Source organism: Vulpes lagopus, chromosome 8 (genome assembly GCF_018345385.1).
Source record: "Vulpes lagopus strain Blue_001 chromosome 8, ASM1834538v1, whole genome shotgun sequence".
NCBI classification, from domain to species: domain Eukaryota; kingdom Metazoa; phylum Chordata; class Mammalia; order Carnivora; family Canidae; genus Vulpes; species Vulpes lagopus.
This window is the reverse complement of record NC_054831.1, coordinates 127,835,908-127,855,391: the sequence shown is the minus strand read 5'-3', so window position 1 is coordinate 127,855,391 and position 19,484 is coordinate 127,835,908. Positions and strand designations below refer to the sequence as shown.

At 53.0% G+C, this 19,484-nt stretch overlaps 1 protein-coding gene across 3 annotated transcripts; it reads left to right on the top strand.

The window, feature by feature from the left end:
- Window positions 1-300: 300 nt before the first annotated feature.
- On the top strand, window positions 301-18,263 carry PLA2G2F (phospholipase A2 group IIF). Of its 3 annotated transcripts, none has more exons than XM_041764892.1 (7): window positions 301-548; window positions 1,216-1,268; window positions 4,486-4,630; window positions 5,557-5,666; window positions 8,022-10,396; window positions 12,235-12,376; window positions 16,485-18,263. In XM_041764892.1, the coding sequence occupies exons 1-5, from the start codon at window positions 436-438 to the stop codon at window positions 8,231-8,233; spliced, it is 633 nt and encodes a 210-aa protein (XP_041620826.1). In that variant the 5' UTR covers window positions 301-435; the 3' UTR covers window positions 8,234-10,396; window positions 12,235-12,376; window positions 16,485-18,263. The 3 variants fall into 3 exon arrangements, with proteins under 3 accessions (XP_041620826.1, XP_041620827.1, XP_041620828.1); XM_041764894.1 differs by lacking the exon at window positions 301-548 and adding an exon at window positions 914-991; XM_041764893.1 differs by lacking the exons at window positions 12,235-12,376; window positions 16,485-18,263 and having other exon boundaries at window positions 8,022-10,668.
- The last annotated feature ends 1,221 nt before the right edge of the window (window positions 18,264-19,484 follow it).

Sequence of the window (19,484 nt, the reverse complement as noted above, 5' to 3'; positions counted from 1 at the left end):
ACTGAGGGGCCCCACATCTCTCCCGGGCCCCCTTGAGTAAGGCTCGCCCCACTAAGCTTGAACACATGTAACCGAATGATTTCCTGTTGCACATCCCTTTCAGGTGGGGGCAGGGAGACCTTTGGACCAATATCCTTCCAGATGCACAGGGAGGGGCCAGCTCCTGGGCAGGCGTGTAAGCCCCCACCTGCAGGCAGGGCTCCCTGGGGTGGGGACCGTACCAGGCGGCTGTGGGCAGGGCAGTGGCTGTGGGATGGAGGAGGTGGAGCCTCCTTTTTCTAGGGCAGTGGCACCTGCCTCCGGCCCAGGGGCATTGCCCCGGCACTACCCTGCCAGCGTGTGTGGCTGCGTGAAGCTGGAGCCTGCTACCCGGAGCCTTCAGAGTGATCGCGGACCTTACAAGCCCTATGTCGCTGGACCCCCAGAACACAGAACATGGCAGATGGGGCGCAGGCCAACCCCAAAGTGTTCAGGAGGAAGGTGCTGGTTAGGCACTCCTCTGGGTTGAGGGGCCCACGTCTCAGGGTCTCTTCTTGGAGAACCTCCAGGTACGTGCCTGCTACCCTGGGATGGAATCCTCGTTGGAGAGAGCAGGGTTGGGGTCAGGGAACTGGCTCCTAGAGACCATTTCTCCAGAAAGAGGAACTCTAAGTCTTTGAGTGATGACTGAGATATGTCACTGCATTTTCAGCACCAGAAGGGCCTTAAGGATCATCTAGTCAATCCTCTTGAGGCACTTGAGGCCCAGAGAGGCTAAGGGATCTACCTGAGGTCACACAGCATTTTGGAAGAAGAGTGGGACTAGAATCTAGGGAGCCAGGTCTCTTGGCTCTAAACACAAGGCCCAGCCACCAGGTTGGGTCATGTCATGTGACTTCCTGGAGTATCTATGGAAAGGGGGTTGGTTCTGCTCTGTGACAGTGGCCAGAACCCATGAGACAGAGAGCTTCCTGTCCTGGAAGCTGGTGCAGGAAGGGCATTCCTGCTCAGGGTAAGAAGGAAGGAGGCTCCTGGTGCCTCCTGGCTCTGCCATCCTGGGGACTGTTTTCTCGGGAGGTGCAGGTGGCAGGTGGCAGGTGGGAGGTGCTCATCACAGAGCCGGGGCAGCAGGAGCTGGGGCCTGAAGGGACAGCCTTCATGGGGCTTCCGGTGAGGCCCGGAGCTGTAGGAGAGTGGAAGGGACCGACTCAGGACTTGGATTTTCTCCTCTCTTAGATCTAGCCTGGGTATGAAGAAATTCTTCACCATGGTCGTCCTGGCCGGCAGCGGTGAGTAGAGGCTCTGGGGAGACTCCTCTTTCTCCTTTCTCCTGTGACCGGGGGCTCCCCGGATCTCCATCCACTGGCTGGCCTGGGCCTGTGCTGCCCGGCTCAGGGCCTCCATCCCCAGCTCAGGCCCTGTCGGCCTCCGTTGCCTTGGGGCTGTTTGCCCCTCCAGCAGCTGTAAACACGCCAGGGCGGGCTGCTGGGCATTTACGAGCCTCCAAGGCGGCAGCGCCCAGGGCTGAGCAAGCATCGTAAAATGGTAGTGTCTGCTGGGCGTCCGGCTGCTCCGGGGAAACCTGGGTGTTTGTGTAGATAGGAGTGTGTGTTTGTGTACATGTGTACATTAGCCAAGAGCTAATGGGTTTGTGTGTGCACGCACACTCGCCTCTGTGTGTGGGTGGGTGTGTCTCAGCACACAGTGCTCTCTACGAGGAGAGCTCGGGTCAATAAAGTGCGGAGGTGGGTGTGGGCGCCTCTAGGTGGGGGAGGTGTGTGTGTAGCAGGGCTGTCTGTGAGCGCACAAGCCGTCGGTGGGGAGGGCCTGGGGCACACCCATCCGGGACAGCTGACATCGGGGACAGCTGAGGCTCCTGACACAAGTCTGACCCCGCACACGTCCAGGTGTTCCGGCGGCAGGTGCCTCAGGGCCCCCGCCTGCACCCCCCCCCCCCTTCCGCACGGATCGCCTGCAGCCTGGTTTGTGCAGGGTGGGAAAGAGATGCCAGAAACAAAGTTAGGTCAAAGGTGGCCAGATGTGAGAAACGGTTGGCGCAACTGGCCGCGCAAGTGACTGTTGCTTAGAAAACAAGCATTTGAGTTCGGCCCCCGCCGCTGGCCTGGCCGGGAACAGCCCAGACTCCGTTTCTCCCGCTTGGAGGCCGAGTGTGGACGTGGCCCTGGCTTCGTGGGTGCAGCATGGGTGGCTGCATGTGTGAGTGTGCGCAGGCGCGCTCCCAAGTGTGGGAAGGGTATGTGTGAGTGTGGGCGAGGTGAGCGAGCGTGCGAGGTGTTCATGGGCGAGTGTGTGCACGGCTGTGTAAAGGACAGTGTGCACCTGTGGGGGGTGCCTGTGAGCGTGTCACAGGTGCGTGCCTGCGAACATAGGCGGTGTGTAGAGGGAACTGTGAGCGTGTGTCTTGCTTGAGCGTGCGGCGTGTGAGGGGTGAACGTGTGTTTGCGGGGGTGGGGTACGCACCGGAGTGTGGTGTGCGGAGGAGAGTCTGAGGGGTGTGTGTCTGTGTGAGTGTAACAGTGTGTGTCTCTGCGTGTGTGAGGTGTGGAGGGCCTGCGTGGTCATGTCCACGCTGTATGGAGCTGTGGTCAGAGGGCCCTGGGGGTGGAAGCTGCCCCCCACCACCCCGGGGGGATCACCTGCACAGCCAGGGGGTGGTGGGCGCTGGGGGTCGGGGAGGCCAGGGAGCCAGGAGGCCAGGACCTCGGGGAGGGACAGACACCTGGTCCCTAGATTTGCCAAGTGAAGTCAAAGAGCTTGTGCAACCTGCCCACGGTGCTGCGGAGCTCACGGGGGAGGAACCCGTTTGCAAACCCAGGGCTGTCTGGGTTTGACTCCCAAGGCCCGATTCTAGATCTGACTCCCGAGCCGCTTGGCACCCACGTCCCCCTCCCACCGCAGGACGCCAGCTCCGGGGGAGGCAGGGCTGGGGGACCAAACGGCCCCTCTCTGCTCCCTCACCAGCAGCCCTCACATCCCTGTGTGGCTCAGGGATGGGCTCAGTGCCCTGGACGCGGGGTCCCGCCTCTCCCTGCCCCGGACCCGCTGAGCCACGTACCTCCCTCTACACCCTTCTCTCAAGGTCCGTTGTCCCACCTCCTTCCCCCGTTTCCTCTCTCATTTGCTCCTTATTTTCTGTAATGACAAAAATCAGGAAGCCCATAGGCAGAGACTTGGGTAGAGCATGACCCCCCAAACCCATGAAATGGGGCGAGCACGGCTCTCCTGCCTGCGTGTGGGGGGGGGCGGGGGGGTTAACCCAGGTAAGGACTCAAGCACCAGGCTCAGGGCTGACTCAGCGGGGAGGAGACGGGGTGTCAGCACAGCCCCGGGGGCCCAGGAGGCAGGGAGCAGGGCAGGGGAGACTCCGCCGCTGGGGAGGGGGCCGGCCTGGTAGGTGCAGGGGAGCTGCTGAGTTTGCTGGTGTGGGAAGGGGGCATCTCACTATTGCTTCCTGTGAGACAGGACAAAGGGAAAACGGGTGTGTGTGTGTGTGTGTGTGTGTGCGCACACGCGCCTGTGCACGAGTGTGTGTCTGTCTGTCTTGGCTGAATGACCAGAGCACTGAATTGGCTCTGGATTCATCGTTTTGCACCAGCCCCAGGACGGTGTAGAGACACCAAGTCCCTGCGCGGGCAGGGCAGAGGAGCCAGACTAAGCCCAGGGCCCAGAATCAAACCCCTGTGTTGGGAAGAGCGCGTGGCATTTGTGAAGCCCCTTACAGCGGACGGGGCACTTGGGATCTCACTGCCTGGTTCCAAATTCTATCCCTACCACTTTTTGATAATGTTCTCAAGCAAGCTACTCTGTGCTCTGGGCCTCAGTCTCCTCATCTATAAAGTGGGGATAATGATAGCACTCAGTGAGTTAAGGCGTGGGGAGCGGCTTAGGACGGTGCCTGGCACCTGAGCCCTCAGCAAATAGTCAACAATTATTACTTTCTAAGGGCCCTAGTGCCACGTGGCATTTAAAAAAAGATTTCTTATTATTTTTTAAAGATTATTTATTTATTTATTTATTCATGAGAGACAGAGGGAGGCAGAGATGCAGGCAGAGGGAGAAGCAGACTTCATGCAGGAAGCCTGATGTGGGACTCGATCCCAGGACTCCAGGATCACACCCTGAGCCAAAGGCAGATGCTCAACTGCTGAGCCACCCAGGCATCCTTTTAAAAAGATTTTATTTATTTATTTGAGAGAGAGAGAGAGAGAGAGCACAAGCAGGGGGAGGGGCAGAGGGAGAAGCAGACTCCCCACTGAGCGGGGAGCCCAATGCGGGGCAGGATCCCAGGACCCCGGGACCGTGGCCTGAGCCAGAGGCAGACGCTTAACCGACTGGGCCACCCAGTGCCCCTTGTGACAGCTTTTTATACATTGCCCCCATCCTCCCCCTCTGCTCCCCCTGGCCCTGGGGTGCGGGGAGGACAGTCAGACAGGAGGGGCCACCCAGCAGGCCGGGCGCTCACAGCACCCCCTGGTTCTCTTGCAGTCCTGCCCGTGGCCCGCAGCAGCCTGCTCAACCTGAAGTACATGGTGGAGGCCATCACGGGGAGGAGCGCCATCCTGTCCTTCGTGGGCTACGGCTGCTACTGTGGGCTGGGAGGGTACGGGCTGCCCATGGACGAGGTGGACTGGTAGGTTCCGGAGTGGCTGTGATGCTGTGGGGACCGGGAGGGGCAGAGGGGCACAGAGATCTCCGTCTCTGGGAGATGGGACAGGGCCCTTTCACCAAAGTACAAGGCTCGTTCAATGAGTTAGTGACCGGGAGCCTGACCTTGACCTGTGTCCTCCTCCAGTGTCTTGGATGCTCTCTGCCGTCCTTCTCCTTGGAGGAGAAGGATGGGCTTGGAGGTATTTGAACTCCCATGCTCAGCAGGAAGGAAGCACTGACCTGCCCCCAAAACACATGGGAGCCGCAGACGCACAGCTCATGCTCAGCCAAAGCAAGGGCTGTGACCTCCGTCACCCTATCACCCTGGAGGCTCTGATGGAGGGCTGTGCCTCCTCCCTCAGACTGCAGACAGAAGCCATGGCTTACTCTCTGCTCCTGTCTCCCCAGAAGCAGCCAGCACCAAGACTGGCACCGTTGGCGGAGGTGGGGGGGGCTTGATAAATGTGTGTTGACTAATCGCCTTCCTCCACCAGAGGGGCTGGGGGTGGCCACACTACATTTGCTTCCTGTCCTTCGCCCCCCAATCCCACTCAGCCCTGCAGACCTCTGCCTCTCCCTGGCCTCACCCACACCCAGGCATGGCCTCTTTGACACTGACTTAGCCCTGTCTGTCCTTGCCATCCCGACCACATGGCCAGACAGCCTGGTGCCTCCCGCCTCCCACAGAGGCAGGCAGGGCTTCCAGAGCGAAAGCTGGGAGCCCAGCTGGAAACCTGGGCACTGGCTGAGTCTGCCTGGCTGTGTGACCTCAGGCAAGTAACTGCCCCTCTCTGGGCCTCAGTCTGAAGGTCTGATCTCTGAGGGGCTGGAAGAGATGGTTGGGGTCTCTGCCGGTGGGAGATGGGCCAAGCTTGGCTACGTGGGCCTGCATCCTCTACCTGCCTCTAGGTGTTGCCATGCCCATGACTGCTGCTACCAGAAGCTCTTTGACCTGGGCTGCCACCCCTATGTGGACCACTATGAGTACACCATCGAGAATAACACTTCGATCGTCTGCAGTGAGTTCTCCCCCTGCCTGGGCCCCCTCCCCACCGAGGAGAAGGGTCAGCCCCCACCCCCCACCCTCCACCCTGCCCTGGGCTGGGGCTGTGCACGGGGTTGCCAGATGACACACAAGACGCCCAGTTAAATTTGAATTTCATATAAACACCGAAAAATATCACACGACGGTATCCTAAATATGGGCTACTAGGATGGGATGGCATGGGTCATACTCGTATTAAAAATTAAATGTTAGTGTAAAATCAGTCCCTCTTAGTATAAAATTAAAAATTAGCAGAAATATATCTATGAAATAATATCTATGAAATAATAATATGAAATTTTATAAAATTAAAAGTTAGCAGAAATATATGCAATATTTGGGACCTACATACCCTAAAATATTCACCTTTTGTCTGAAATTCAAATTAGCCTGGCCTCTTGTTTTTGTCTGTTTGTTAAACCTGGGGACCCTGGCCACGGCCCTCCTCCTGTTGCGCTCTGATGCTCTGAGCCTGAATTGCGCCCTGGTTCTCTAGCCCTTGATTCTGAAGCTTGGCAGAGTTTAGGGAGTGGTTCTCAGTCAGTGGGTCTGGGGGAGGGCCCAGGAATCCGTTTTTACCAGATCCTCTGGTGATGGTGAGACTTTGTGACACGCTGACCTGGGTTCACACCTGGATTCAGCCCGCATGTCCTGCTGGGAAACCCTACGCAGGCTGCTTCCCTATCTGGCCTGTGTCTCCATGGGCCCGTGGCAGGGTTTGGATCAGAGCAGACCTGCTCCCTTCCTTTTCTGTCTTTGGGGCCCCACCAGAAAGTGACCTCCTCCCGGGACACTCAGTGTTTCCAGGATTCAAGCTATGGGAACCAGGCCTGGCCAGGGTTCCTCCCTTACCGTGGACTTTCCAGGCCATTCCTCAACTGAAGGACGTGGCATCTAGTTAATGGCCCAATCGCCCCTGTCCAGCCTCCTTTTAGGTAACAGGTGCCTCCGGCACGGTCCCATGGGCAGCCCTGGGCTCCCTCTGTCTCCTGGTCTTTTCTTTCTTTTCTTAAGATTTTATTCATTCATTCATGAGAGACACACAGAGAGAGGCAGAGACACAGGCAGAGGGAGAAGCAGGCTCCATGCGGGGAGCCCAATGCAGGACTCGACCCCAGGACCCCGAGATCATGCCCTGAGCCAAAGGCAGACGTTCAACCACTGAGCCACCCAGCTGCCCCTGTTTCCTGGTCTTAACCGGGTTCTGCTCACGATCCCTCACTAAGAGCTCACAAACAAGCCCAGCAAAAAACAAAAACAAAACAAAAACCCCAAGTCTCCTGTTCTCTGAGAAAGAGTCTGGTGGGGAATTGGGCACGTCTGGGGAGCCTTGGGCGCCCAGGGCCCTGAGGTCCTCATATTCTGCTGTTCCAGCGTGGAGTGGAGGGCCTGGCTTGGGAGAGGGGGTATCCCCTCATTAAAGCATTTCAAGGATCCCCAAAGGGCAGCAGACTACCCCAAGCAGTGGTTTTCACGTTGGGCTCGGGGCTTCCTGGGGTCAGGTGATGGGGAGTCCTGAGTGGTCCAGCCGGCCCCTTTAACCCATTTTATAGCTCAGGTGGCTTCTCTTAAGACCGTTTGATAGGTTAGCTTCCCGCAAAGAGTTTATTTAAGAGAAAGGATTCTGCTGACGGAAAGCTTGAAAAGTTTGCAAACTACTGAGCTAGTGAGGGGTTCTCAAAGGGTGTTCCCCGAACCGGCAACATCAGCATGACCTAGGAGCTGCCTAGAAATGCAGATTATCAGGCCCCCACCCAGACCTACCAAATCTGAAGCTGTAGGGCTGGGGGCAGCGGTCTTTGTTTCAAAAAGCACCCCCCAGCCCCACCGTGGGTCCTAGTGCACCCCTAAGGTTGAGAGCAGACAGAGTAGTTGATTTCTGGGGGCTAAGAGTAGTAGCAGCAGCAACAGTGACTAGATCTCAAGCCTTTGCTCATGGGAGGCCCTTCCTCAGTAGCTCCTTACCTCCAGCCCCCTCCAGAGTGGGGGGGGTCCCGTGATTCTGTGATGGAAGAGAGGAAGGTGGGGGGTGCGGGGCTTTCTGACACCCGACCGTCTGCCCCAGCTCTGCCTCGGGTTTACTGGGTGACTTAAGTAAACCTGTGCCCCTTTCTGGGCCTGTTTCCCCAGCTATAAAATGGCACATTGGACTTCAGGGGTTCTCTGATTTAAGCACCCTCCAGAGCCACCAGGAGGGCTGTTGACACAGACCACGGGGCCCGGCCAAGAGCTTCTGAGCCCTCGGGCCTGGGGTGGCCCGCCGGTGGCACTGGTGCTGCCCTCCATTCCACCCCTTTCTGGGGCCCACTAGAACCTCTGCCCCCCACAGGTGAGCTCAACGAGACGGAGTGTGACAAGCAGACGTGTGAGTGCGACAAGAACGTGGTTCTGTGCCTCCAGAACCAGAAGTACAATGAGAAGCATCGCAACTACCTCAACATCTACTGTCAGGGCCCCACGCCCAACTGCAGCATCTATGAGCCGCCCCTGGAGGAGGCGGCCTATGGACACCTCTCCCCCACTCCCCCTGCACCTCCCTAGTGCCCTCTGGAGCTGACAGAGAAGAGGGGTGGAGGTTCTGGCTCTGGGGACCAGACAGATGGAGCAAGGGGAGGTGGGGAAGACTGGGAGCCCCGGGGGCTGCCTGGCTGCTTCCTACCTGGAGCCCTCTGGCAAGACGGGCCCCAGAGGACTCTGGAAGACCTGGGCCCTGGCTGTGCCCCCCAGGGTCCTCCGGCCTGACACTGGGCATGGCTGGGTCCTGCTGTGGGTCCTAGACTTGGCAGGGAACATGTGGCCTGTTGGGGCCTCTCCTGAGTGTGGAAGGCAACGCCGTTGCCACGGGCCCCAGCCTGACTTCCTCAGCCTCACCCTGAAGGTTGGACCCCGGAGGCTTAGAGACCAAGATCCGGAGCTGCCAGTGCAGCCAGAGCTCGCTGTGTCCTCAGACGGATTCCTAGACAGACGGGGTGCCGGTCCCAAAGCCTGGGCCCTGGGGCCCTCTTGGCTGCCCCTAGGAGATGACTCAGGCTGATCCTTGCTTTGAGGGCTTAGTGGCAATCTAGAACCCCATTAAGGGTGGGGGGCTCCGAGCCCAGGCCAAGACCTCACAAGATGGCCACAGAGCTTAGTGTCTCAGCCCCCAAGTCTGGCCTCAGAGCAGCCTCCAGGGCTCTGACAACACTCGCCGGTCTTCCCCTGCCTCCTCGCTGAGCCGGCCCTACAATACTGCCCTGCTCTGAGGAGCACCCAACTCCAGCCTCCTGGGACCCCGACAGACATGGAGGGGACAGGGCCCTCCCCCGCCCCCCGCCACCCTCCTGCAGCAGCCAGGCCAGTGGGTGGAAGGACCCTAGGCCCCTCTCTCCCTGCCAGGGAGAGGTGAGGCTGCACCCCCGGGTCCGACCCACCTCCATGAAGGGGGAAACAAAGTCAGGAGGGACCAGGTATGGGGAGGAGGCAGTGGGGAAGATTGGGGAAGGCAGGAGGAGGGAGAAGTCTGAAGAGGGAAGGGTGGGGAGAAGAGGGCAGAGAGGTGAGACATCCAGACCAGAGTGGCAGGAGAAGTGGGATGAAGGAGCCTGGGCTGAAAGGCCCCCACTGAGGCCTTGGGATTGCGGGCAGAGGCCGAGGAGGGTCAGCCTCAGTGGGACCAGGTTTCCTGACCCTGCGCCAGCATTGCTGTTTCTCCAGGTGCACCCTCCCCTGTCCTGCTTGCCTCGCCTCGCCTCTTGACCTCGAGTTCAGCGGCCTCCCAGTAGCCCGAGTAGCCCGCACGCCCTGCCTACCCCCGAGGACCCAGTGACAGCACTGTGACCCACCCGGACACCGAGAGCAGCCGTCAGGAAGCTCCACCCGCCCTGCCAGTACCAGTACCCTGTAGACCACTGCCATTAGGGATGGTCAAGAAAGGCAGAGGCAAGGGAGGCATGGAGCTGGGGAGAGAAGATCTACCCCAAACATAGCAGGACTGGCAGGAGCCTTGCCGAGCTGCAGCTTCTAGAACACAGGCTTGGGGACCGAGGATGAAACTGTTGGTTGAAGTCTGCGGTCACTGCATGAGAGAAGGCCTTGCCACCACTCGCCTTCTGCTGACTGTCGTGGTGTGGTGGCTGTGGTCCCCTGTGAGCCTCATCACTGACATCTTCTTGTTCACAAACTACCCTCTCCTGACCGTCTTGGGTGGACCTGTTATCTCTGAGCCAAGTCAGGGGTGGAGCCAGGATGGGGCACCCAGAGTCCCCCCTGGAGGTGGGGTCAGCAGAGGCCTCTGCCCTCACCCAGGGAGCCCAGGTGTCTGGCTATGCCCCTTCACCTTGCACATACCTCCAAACCAGAGAGTCTGGGTCTGTGTGCTGGGATGAGATTCTGCTGCCAAGGAGTCTTGCCTGCCCCCTCCAACCCCCTTCTTGCCCCAGCCTGTCTGGGATGCTGCACCCCAGAGACTCTCCACAGGATTCAGCTCCCCATCCTCAATCTAATAAAGGCCTCCTGCCTCAGCTCCCCACTGCTATCCTCCTTGGCATGGTAGCCACTGGTTGGGCATCACGAGAGGGCACAGAGACTCCCTCCAGCATCTGCAGCTCTGGGGGAAGCAGGTTCCCTGGCACCAGCAGCTGGCATGGCCTGTCCCCTCCTGCTCCCCGCCTGGGTGAAGTGGCCCTGCTCCAGCAGAGAGACAAGTGTCGGGAAGGCTGGAAAGTGGTGTGTTCCAAGGGTTGTTCAGTGATAACTTTTGGGCTGGGTGCTTGTCAGGCATTAGTCTGCACCCCATCCTTTACTGTTTAACAGTTGGGGCCCAGAGAGGCAAAGTAACTTGTCCAAAGTCACGCAGGTTGTAAGTGATGAGGCTGAGGCTGACTCCTCAGCATCTGACTTTTTTAAAGATTTAATTAATTAATGTGTGTGTGGGGGGGGGGGAGGGTAGAGAGAGGGAAAGAGAAATAAAGAGGGGGGTGAGGGGCAGGAGGAAGAGGAAAGAGAGAATCTCAAGCAGACACTCCTGAATGCAGAGCCTGACTCCGGCCTCGATCCCATAACCTTGAGATCACCACCTGAGCCAAAATCAAGAGTCAGACACTTAACCAACTGAGTCACCCAGGCTCCCCCATCTGACCTCTAACTACCCTTCCTTGCGCCTTCTTGATAATGACCGGGGCAGCTGGGGCCAGGACCAGCGACCAGAAATCCAGCAGAGCAAAAAGTCCTGGTCCTCACCGTGGCCCCTTCTCTGACTTAGGTCCATTCCCTGTTGTGGGCATCAGTTTCCTCACATGCAGAGGGACCAGAGAAGCTGTTTCAGGTGCATCCCGAGGCCATGTGTTTTCCTGGGCACACCTGGGATGATCTCTGGGGCTCTGATCCCCCCACCTCAATGTTTAATTGAGCAGCTCTGCTTTTCCTGTCGTGTATACTGAGCATTCACACGAACTGCTGTAAGAAGAAAAGACGTTCTTTGGTACCTTTTTTGAAAGCTTGGAAACCCCTGGACGAGATCATCCATTGATTCATTCATTCAGTGGATCTATACCGAGGGTCTTCTGTGGACCAGAGGGTGGGGTGGGGGGGTACCTCTAATCAGACACAGACTCTACCTGCAGGAAGCCCATAGGCTGGGAGGGGAAGGCAGGCATGTGGTAACCTTGCCATATGGTGCCAAGCAGCATCGTGGGGAGCATGGAGATTGAAGCCCCAAGGATGTCAGTGGCAGTCCCAGAGGGGAGCCCCTGATAAGGCGTGGAGCTAGGATGGCCTGTTTGAGGTCCTTGGTGGTGGAGAGGAGGGGTGAGGGGGTCACATTTTTTGAGGAGGAGGCCCCTTGCTTCTGTAGTCTGGGGGCAGTTCTCTCCTTCCCCAGGACTCCTTCCAACGTCTTATATCCTAAGGCTTGAGGAGGGGATTGCACTTACTTTGCACGGGCTGCACTGTCTGGGGCTTCCATTGACAAAGACTCTGTCCTTGGCCCAACTTTTAGTTAGGCTCCTTTTTTTTTTTTTTTTTTTTTTTAGTTAGGCTCCTTTGAGACCTTTCTTAACCCGGCCTTGACCTCAGGGTTTCTGTATCCATCATAGCACTGCCCCATTTTAGCAAGAATCCCCTCCTGCTCCCCAATATCTGATCAAATTCCTTACCCTGAACTGTTTCCCAGGTGGTCCCTGATCACCCCCCTCCCCCGGACCTGCCTTCCTTCTGCAAGAATCCTGTTAGGTACTTGACAGGATGAGCACTGAGTGGTATAATGCATGGTGGCAAATCGAACTCCGATAAGAAAGAATATCTATGTGTCTATCTGTCTATCTATCTGTCTATCTATCATCTCCTGTTAGGTCAGTTTAGCAAGAATCATCCTGCCCTCTCAGCAATCTTCCATCCACCAGCCCCTCTCCTTGCTCCTTGGCTATAAACTCACCACCTAAGAAAAGGGAGGATTCATAATTGTATTCAGAATAGAGCCCAGTTGTACACTGGCCCTTGTGATCACTCTTGAATAAAATCGGTGGTTACCACTTAAACTACTGTCGGGCTCTCTGGTATCCTAACAGCCGTGGTGCCATGACTTGGATGAGATCAGTCATCATCATCATCATCATCATCGACCCCTGGCCGCTTCACCTGTGATCCCCAAAGTGGACATCTGGAGGCCTTTGTCTTCAGTCCTGACCGATTGGTCGGGAATGGCTCCCGGTAAGTGTCCACTGCAGCATGGCTGGGACAGGTTTCGGTTCTGAAGGTTCTGTGTACACTCCGTGAAGCCGGATGAGAGTCACAGGCTACTTTGTTTGACAGCTACCCGCTGGGCTGGAAGTCTCTCTTCTTGGCCCTTTCCTTTGAGTGAGGATTCACTCCCTGACTCCCGAGGCTGAAATATTTTTCCTGGCTCTTTGGGAAGCCTCTCTATTCTTTTTGATCCTGCTTCTTCCAAGGAAACTTCTCAGTAGACTGAAGCCCCTCTACCCGTCCCTCTGCCGAATTTGGAACTTGACTGCTTCCTCGAAGACCCCTCCCTTCCCACGGCCTCTCCTACCACCTTTGGTCTGATCTGTTCCCTTGTATCCCCTGATAGGTCCCTTCAAACCTCTGCCTTCTCCCTCGCTCTGTCTGCCCCTGCCAGACCTTTGAATAATTAGCTCCCTGGCTCCATCGGGGTTTCTCAAGGGACCCAGGGACTCCTGGGACCAACTACCCAAAGCTAAGAAGAATAATGTTCTTTGGAAACAGACTGGATATTTTATTCGCTTGGTCGGGCTTTGGAGACTTCCAGGCAGCTGCTGGGGGTCCCCTCAATCTCTCCCCTAAAATGTATTACACAGCCTCCTTAAAATTACACATTGGTGGTGGGGGTGGGCGACTGGGTGGCGCTGTCGGTTGAGCATCTGACTCTTGATTTTGGCTCAGATTATGATCTCAGGGTCCTAGGATCCAGCCCCATCCTGAGCTATTCACTCAGTGAAGAATCTGCTTGTCCTTCTCTCTCTGCTCCTCCCCTGCTTGCCCTGTCTTTCTCTCTCAAATAAATAAATAAAATCTTTTTTAAAAAATTACATATTGGGGCACCTGAAAAGCTTAGATGTCTCCTCCACAAACACTGGCAAAAAGCTTTAGCTCTCATACCGAATAAACAAACTCAACTTGTCCCATCTGCCAGAAACACAATTCACGTAAAAATACAAAATGGAGCGAAGATGAGATCCAGTTATTTTAGCCATAAACCAGGGAGCTTGCATTGCTACTTAAATGGCTTTACTAAATGGCTTTTACTAAATGGCTAAAATTTTAGAATGAAACCTGTAAGATCTCTGTGTGCCCCTGTCCGTTTGTGTGTTTATATGTATGTGATATTGTACTCAAGGTGTACTCAAGATGGCATTGCCAACTAATTCATGGAATCCCTTAGCAGAGCTCTATTCAACACGGCTTAGATAGAAATCAGCACTTCTATTAAGTCTTTCTGAAACACCCAGACATATAGAAACTAACCAAAATATTTTTCAAGCCCATACCATTTGAGGAAATATGGACAAATAAGAACAGTTTAATAGCATTGGTTGGACAAAAACAGCCATGTCTTCTGATTTATCAGCATTGAAGTATAGTTCGAGCATATGTTTTATGTTTTATCAGTAGTTAAATAAGGTAATGTCATATCTACCAGATGTTTAAGACTGTAAAAAAGTATAAATTGAACCTAAGGACAAATGCTGAGTAAAGATGCAGTAAAAATGAATTGCTTGATATCCATGACCTTGTGTAGATCAAGCACCGCAGAAAAGAGAAAACCCTTGTCTTCAACTTTTTCGGCTTTTGTTTTCATGACGTTTGCCTAACATGTATGGGCTGTAAAAATGGTTAGTGGAAATAACTTGAGATGCTGGATAGTGTTGCTTAATGTTCTAATATGCCCGCCTAAGAACAGTTTCCAGAATTTTTTTTACTGGCTTGCAATCTTAACAGTTATGCTACATTAAATTAAGTAATAGATATTCATTAAATATCTAAGTCATTTCTAGGGGCACCTGGGTGGCTCATATCACGATCCCGGGGTCCTGGGGTCTGCCTTTGGCTCAGATCCCGATCCCAGGGTTCTGGGGTTGAGTCCTGCATCTGCCTCCCTGCAGGGAGCCTGCTTCTCCCTCTGCCTATGTCTCTGCCTCTCTCTGTGTGTCTCTCATGAATAAATAAATAAAATCTTTTAAAAAGTCATTTCTAATCACTTAGTAGTCAGATAAACCACTAAGACATTAATTACCAAGCACAAATTCAAGCTTATACACTTTTGACTTTTTATTCTTATATGGTATAAAGAAATTTCTTTGAGTCTATTAATAAACAAGAAAGGTCATACTAGAAGAACCATATATTTCAAGAAATTGTGAGATGGCATATTCATAAAATTTGCTGATTTACTATAGAACATCGATACATACACAGTTAATTATCTACTTCTTTGTTTTCACTGGAAATTAAGATTATGGAGATTAAGAATTCTAATCAAAATATGTAAGTGAATTGCTAGAAATTTCTAGGAATAATAAGGGTGAAGGAAAAAACTGCATGCAGAATATGCAAGAATGTGAGCTATATTTCTATTTAGGAAAAAGGAGCATAATTTTGCCTTTGAAAAATAAAAATTAAAAAAAAATAATTTTGCCTTCAATGTGCAAGTTATTTAGGGGTTGCTTAATAGTTTTTCCAGAATGAGAAAGAGGAAAATAAGGGACAAAAAAAAAACATTTGAGTGGATATAGAAGGTGTAGGGAGTTAGTAGAAAAGGAATTTCATGGCAACAGTCAAGCTGGCTTAGATCGAATTGATTTATTTATAAGATCTTAAAAATGAGCCAGATAGTGTACAGGTGCAAAACTAGAGTTTGGTTTTGTTTCTGCTGAAACAAAAAGCTTTTCTTGGATTATTGGTCTGCTCTTTGTAAGAGATTGTAGGTTTTTCTTTACCTTTTAAGTAAAACTGCCTAGGAAACAAAGATTGTGTTTTATCCGCATAATTTCACAAGTTTATGTTAACTATATCATGTCATTGATTATTTAAGAGAACACAGGCTTCTCACTTTTTAAAAAAGTTTTATTTATTTAAGAGAGAGAGAGCTGGGGGAGGGGCAAAGGGAAAGGGAGAAGCAGACACCCTCCCCACCTCCCAGCCCCATTGAGCGCAAAGAAGCAGGGCTCCATCCCATGACCCTGAGATCAGGACCTGAGCTGAAGTCAGTTGCTTAACCCACTGAGCCCCCCAGGCGCCCCCCAGACTTTTCTTTTAATAGATCTAGGGTTTTTGTTTCGTTTTTATATTTCTGACAATTTTGCCTTCCCAAAAATCAATTCCTAAATGAAATCTTGATCTTAAACTGACCTTGAACTGGGTCCCTGGAAAATCTCCAGGGATTTGTTCTTTCACATTTGTAAAAAGAGAGATGTTAAAAATAATCCAGTTTATTTGACACGTTGAATCGCATGGCAGGCACTGTCAAATCAGAAGTGCTTTAACTTTTCCTGTTATATTTGTATGGGTAAATATTTTAAATTAATATAAATATTTTCGAAATTGCATGAAGTTCATAGAAATTTGTCAATGCTTTGCAGCTTTTGAAATGTCCTGGTATAACGTTATTAGTCATAATTCTAGTTATTATCTTAATGTGTTGTAAGTCACAGAGACAATTACATTCCCTTGTCAGTTAATTGTATTATAATGAACTCTCACCAGATCTTTAGCCACAGCCATTTTAAGCCTTTTGTCATTTACAGATAGTAAGTTTTCCTCTGATGCTTTCCCCGAAAGGTCATATAATCAGCTGGCAGCCAAAATGCTTCATCCTAATTAGCAAAGACTATTTCAGAGACCCCGGGAAAGGACCAGGGCAGGTATTCTGGGGAACAGTCTTCTGATGACATTGAATAACCTTTAGATCACATAGCTGCCTTGCATAAGGATTTCCAGAACTACCAGAGAAGCTGATGGGTTCATCAAATTGCTAACCCAAGATCATGCAGAACAAGAATTAATTGCATGGGACTGAATTAACCAGTGAAGGATGATCTCAGTTTTTGCACCGAACTTTGCTGTTTTTCTTAATGTTCTATTTTCTGGATTTAAAGAATTCCTTTCCCTTTTATCTCAAGCTGTCTATAACTCAGGACAATTTAGTAGATGGTGCTTTTGCAAACAGAAACAGAACAGGTTCCCTGATCCCTCCAGAATTTGGAAACCCATATGGAGTATTCTTTTCAAGGTAATATAATTATTTACCTAAGTTCAATAAGGATCTGTTTCCTTATGACAGGACATCATTGGAAACTGGTTATACTCCCAAGGCCTTGCTTGGGTTGTCATAGTTGAGAATGATGTGCCTAGAACACAATGGAAGAAACTAAGGTTGATTTATGGAGCCAATGTGTGAAAGCCCTGTTGGAAAAACCAGCCTGGTACCTGGCTTTATGGACGCCCAGCCTTGCAGGTGAGTAAGGAATGTCACTTCCTGGCAGATCCAGGGACCTTAGGACATCTTGGGGGACCTTGAGAAGAGAGGAATTCACCCAAATCTATAGGTATTGCCAGAAAGATCTGGTGGTGAGTTCTTGGCTTTGCTTTCTTATGAAAGATTCCAGCAAAGAAAAGTTTAAAATGCCTGTGTGGTCATCTTTGCTGCCTTTGTGTGAAAAATCATGCCAAACCTAATGAGATCAGACCTATTGAATAAGCAAGAGTCAAAAAGAGAGGTGACCGTAGAGACAGATTTTCAAAATTTTAGTGGGAAACTATGGCCCGCCTGCCTGGGTTTTTAAATTATAGTCCTATTAATTGTCTGAGCTATTTTGGCCTTTGGTGAAACTCCGTTTTCCTGTCTATTTTGTTGCCTGCCTATAAACTGGACTGGATCCTGCCGTCTGCATGCTGTGTCAGATCTTCTAGTTTCCTTCGAGGTCCAGCTACAACTCTCCAACCTGATGTTTCCAATTTTCCTGCTGACCTGGAGTTACTGAGAACTAAATGCCACTGCCTAGATCCTTATGGGGAGGATCTGAAGAAACCCTGGGAGCTGAGGCTGGACATTTCCGCTCTCTTCTCGGAGAAATAGACACGAGCTGGGCCACTGATGACTGGGCCATCACTGAGGACATTCAAGCCACAAACCAGGAGTTCCTTTGGATTTCCTCTGTTGTTCTCATCTCACCACCTGAAGATGCTCCAGGCTCCACATCTAGAAATCTCGACTGGCTGCCTTCTGGGCTCAGAAACTAGGTGTCGTCTTGCACCAGCCACCGACGTTTGGTTTTCTTTTATTGGCATAGAAACCTCCCTCACTTAGATACCTGGTACTTCGCAGCATCCAGCAAGCGCCCTCTACTACCAAGTGTGACAGATGGTTCTGCGGGTCATTTCTGAACAAAGTGACCGATGAGAAATGGACTCATATTGTTCAGAAAAGAGAATATCTTTTCTTTCCTCGAACAAGAATGGGGATGGATGAAGACTCTCTCCTTGACCAAACTTCAGTGAGGCTCCTCTGAGATCCCCTCTTCAATCAGGCCTGACCTTTGGGCTTCTGTGTCCATCTATGCCTTTCCATCATGTAGCAAAAGCTCTGCTGTGGTAGTTTGGCAAGAACACCCACCTGCCCTCAATATCTGGTTAAATTCGTCACCCTCAGCACCCCCTAGGTGATGTCTGGTCACCAGGCCTGCCTTCAGCAAGAATCCTGTTTTGTTTTGTTTAAAAGATTTTATTTATTTATTCATGAGAGACACAGAGAGAGAGAGAGATAGGCAGAGACACAGGCAGAGGGAGAAGCAGGCTCCCCATGGGAACCCCGATGTGGGACTCGATCCCAGGACCCCGGGATCATGACCTGAGCCCAAGGCAGAAGCTCAACTACTAAGCCACCCAGATGTCCCAGCAAGAATCCTGTTAAATCACTTTAGCAAGAACCCCCTACCATCTTAGGGATTCTCCACCCACAGAACTGCTACCCCCAGTCCCTCCTTGGCTGTAAATCCCCACTTTTCTGCTTCAGTTGAGGGCAGTTGTATAGTGAGGTCTTTTTTTCCCCTCATTGCTTCAGTTCTTGAATAAAATCTGCTTTTCCTTGAACGTCTGTCCGGCTCTGGTTTTCCACATCAGCATCTCTGCCCAGATCTAGGTCAGAACCCTGCATCCTCCGGAAGCTCTGCTCCCCCCACCCCATTCTTCAGAGCCCTGCACGGAGGGGCTGCCAACACTTTCCTGGGACTCGGGTGACACCTAGTGGTCATTCTAGGTGGCCGCCCAGCTGTGCTCCACACCGTCGGGGGGCGCGGTGGCGGGGGGGCCTGCTCCTGGACCCTGTGGCAGACTGGGGATGCCCGGGAGAGCGCAGGGACAGGATCAGCATCACCTCTGTCATCCTTTATTGCCATCAACACTGCCTCCCACAGAGAGCAGACCGGGCCACACGGCCCTGAGCACACCACCCCCACCCTGCCCACACCTCCTCCATTTCTCCGTCCTGCAAAATGTGCATCTTAATGGAGAGCACACTGTGGGGTTTGAGGATGAAATGAGGCCATGGAGGGGAATGTCCCAGCACAGGGCCTGGCGTGAAGAATGGAAACCATCAGCACTGGTGACTTGTGCCCTTGGCTGGCATTTCAGACCAAAGGTCCCCAGGGCCAGATTGGCAGAATGCAGTAAGTAGAAGGAAGAAGGAGCTATGGAACATTCATGGGGACATTCTCCCCAAAATGGAAACCTGGCAGAAGCAAAGCCGTGGTTTAGCAAGAAAATCTGGCTCCGTGCATATGGGTGTGAGGGGGAGAGGGAGGGAGGCAGAGAAGGAGGAGGGGAGAGAGGCAGTGGGAAGGTTCTGGGGAGCACCCGTGGCCCCAAACCCACAGCCGGGCACCTGGCACCTGCCCAGGCTTGATTTCACTCAGCTGGGCCTGGGAGCCATCCCCCCTCTTGTTCAGGACTGGACCATGAGCCGGAGAGGAGGCCCTCTCCTCCCCAGGGGTTGGCACGGCAACGCTGGCTGTCAGCTACCCAGTAGTGGCTTCCTAACGAGCAGCTGACACCACCAACTGTGACAAGCACAGTCCGGGAGGCAGGGGTGCCCGGCACGCGGGCGCTGGGCCCTGCCAACAGCAACCCAGCTGGAATACCCACGCTCTGCCTGGGCAGGCCGGCCAGGCTCTCAGGCTCTCAGGGCCCTGTAAGGAGAGTGGGGTTTATTAAGCGCTTACTGTATGCCAAGCACATGTGCTCAGAGCTTTGTGCATGCCATGTCATTCGATCCTCTTAGCGACCC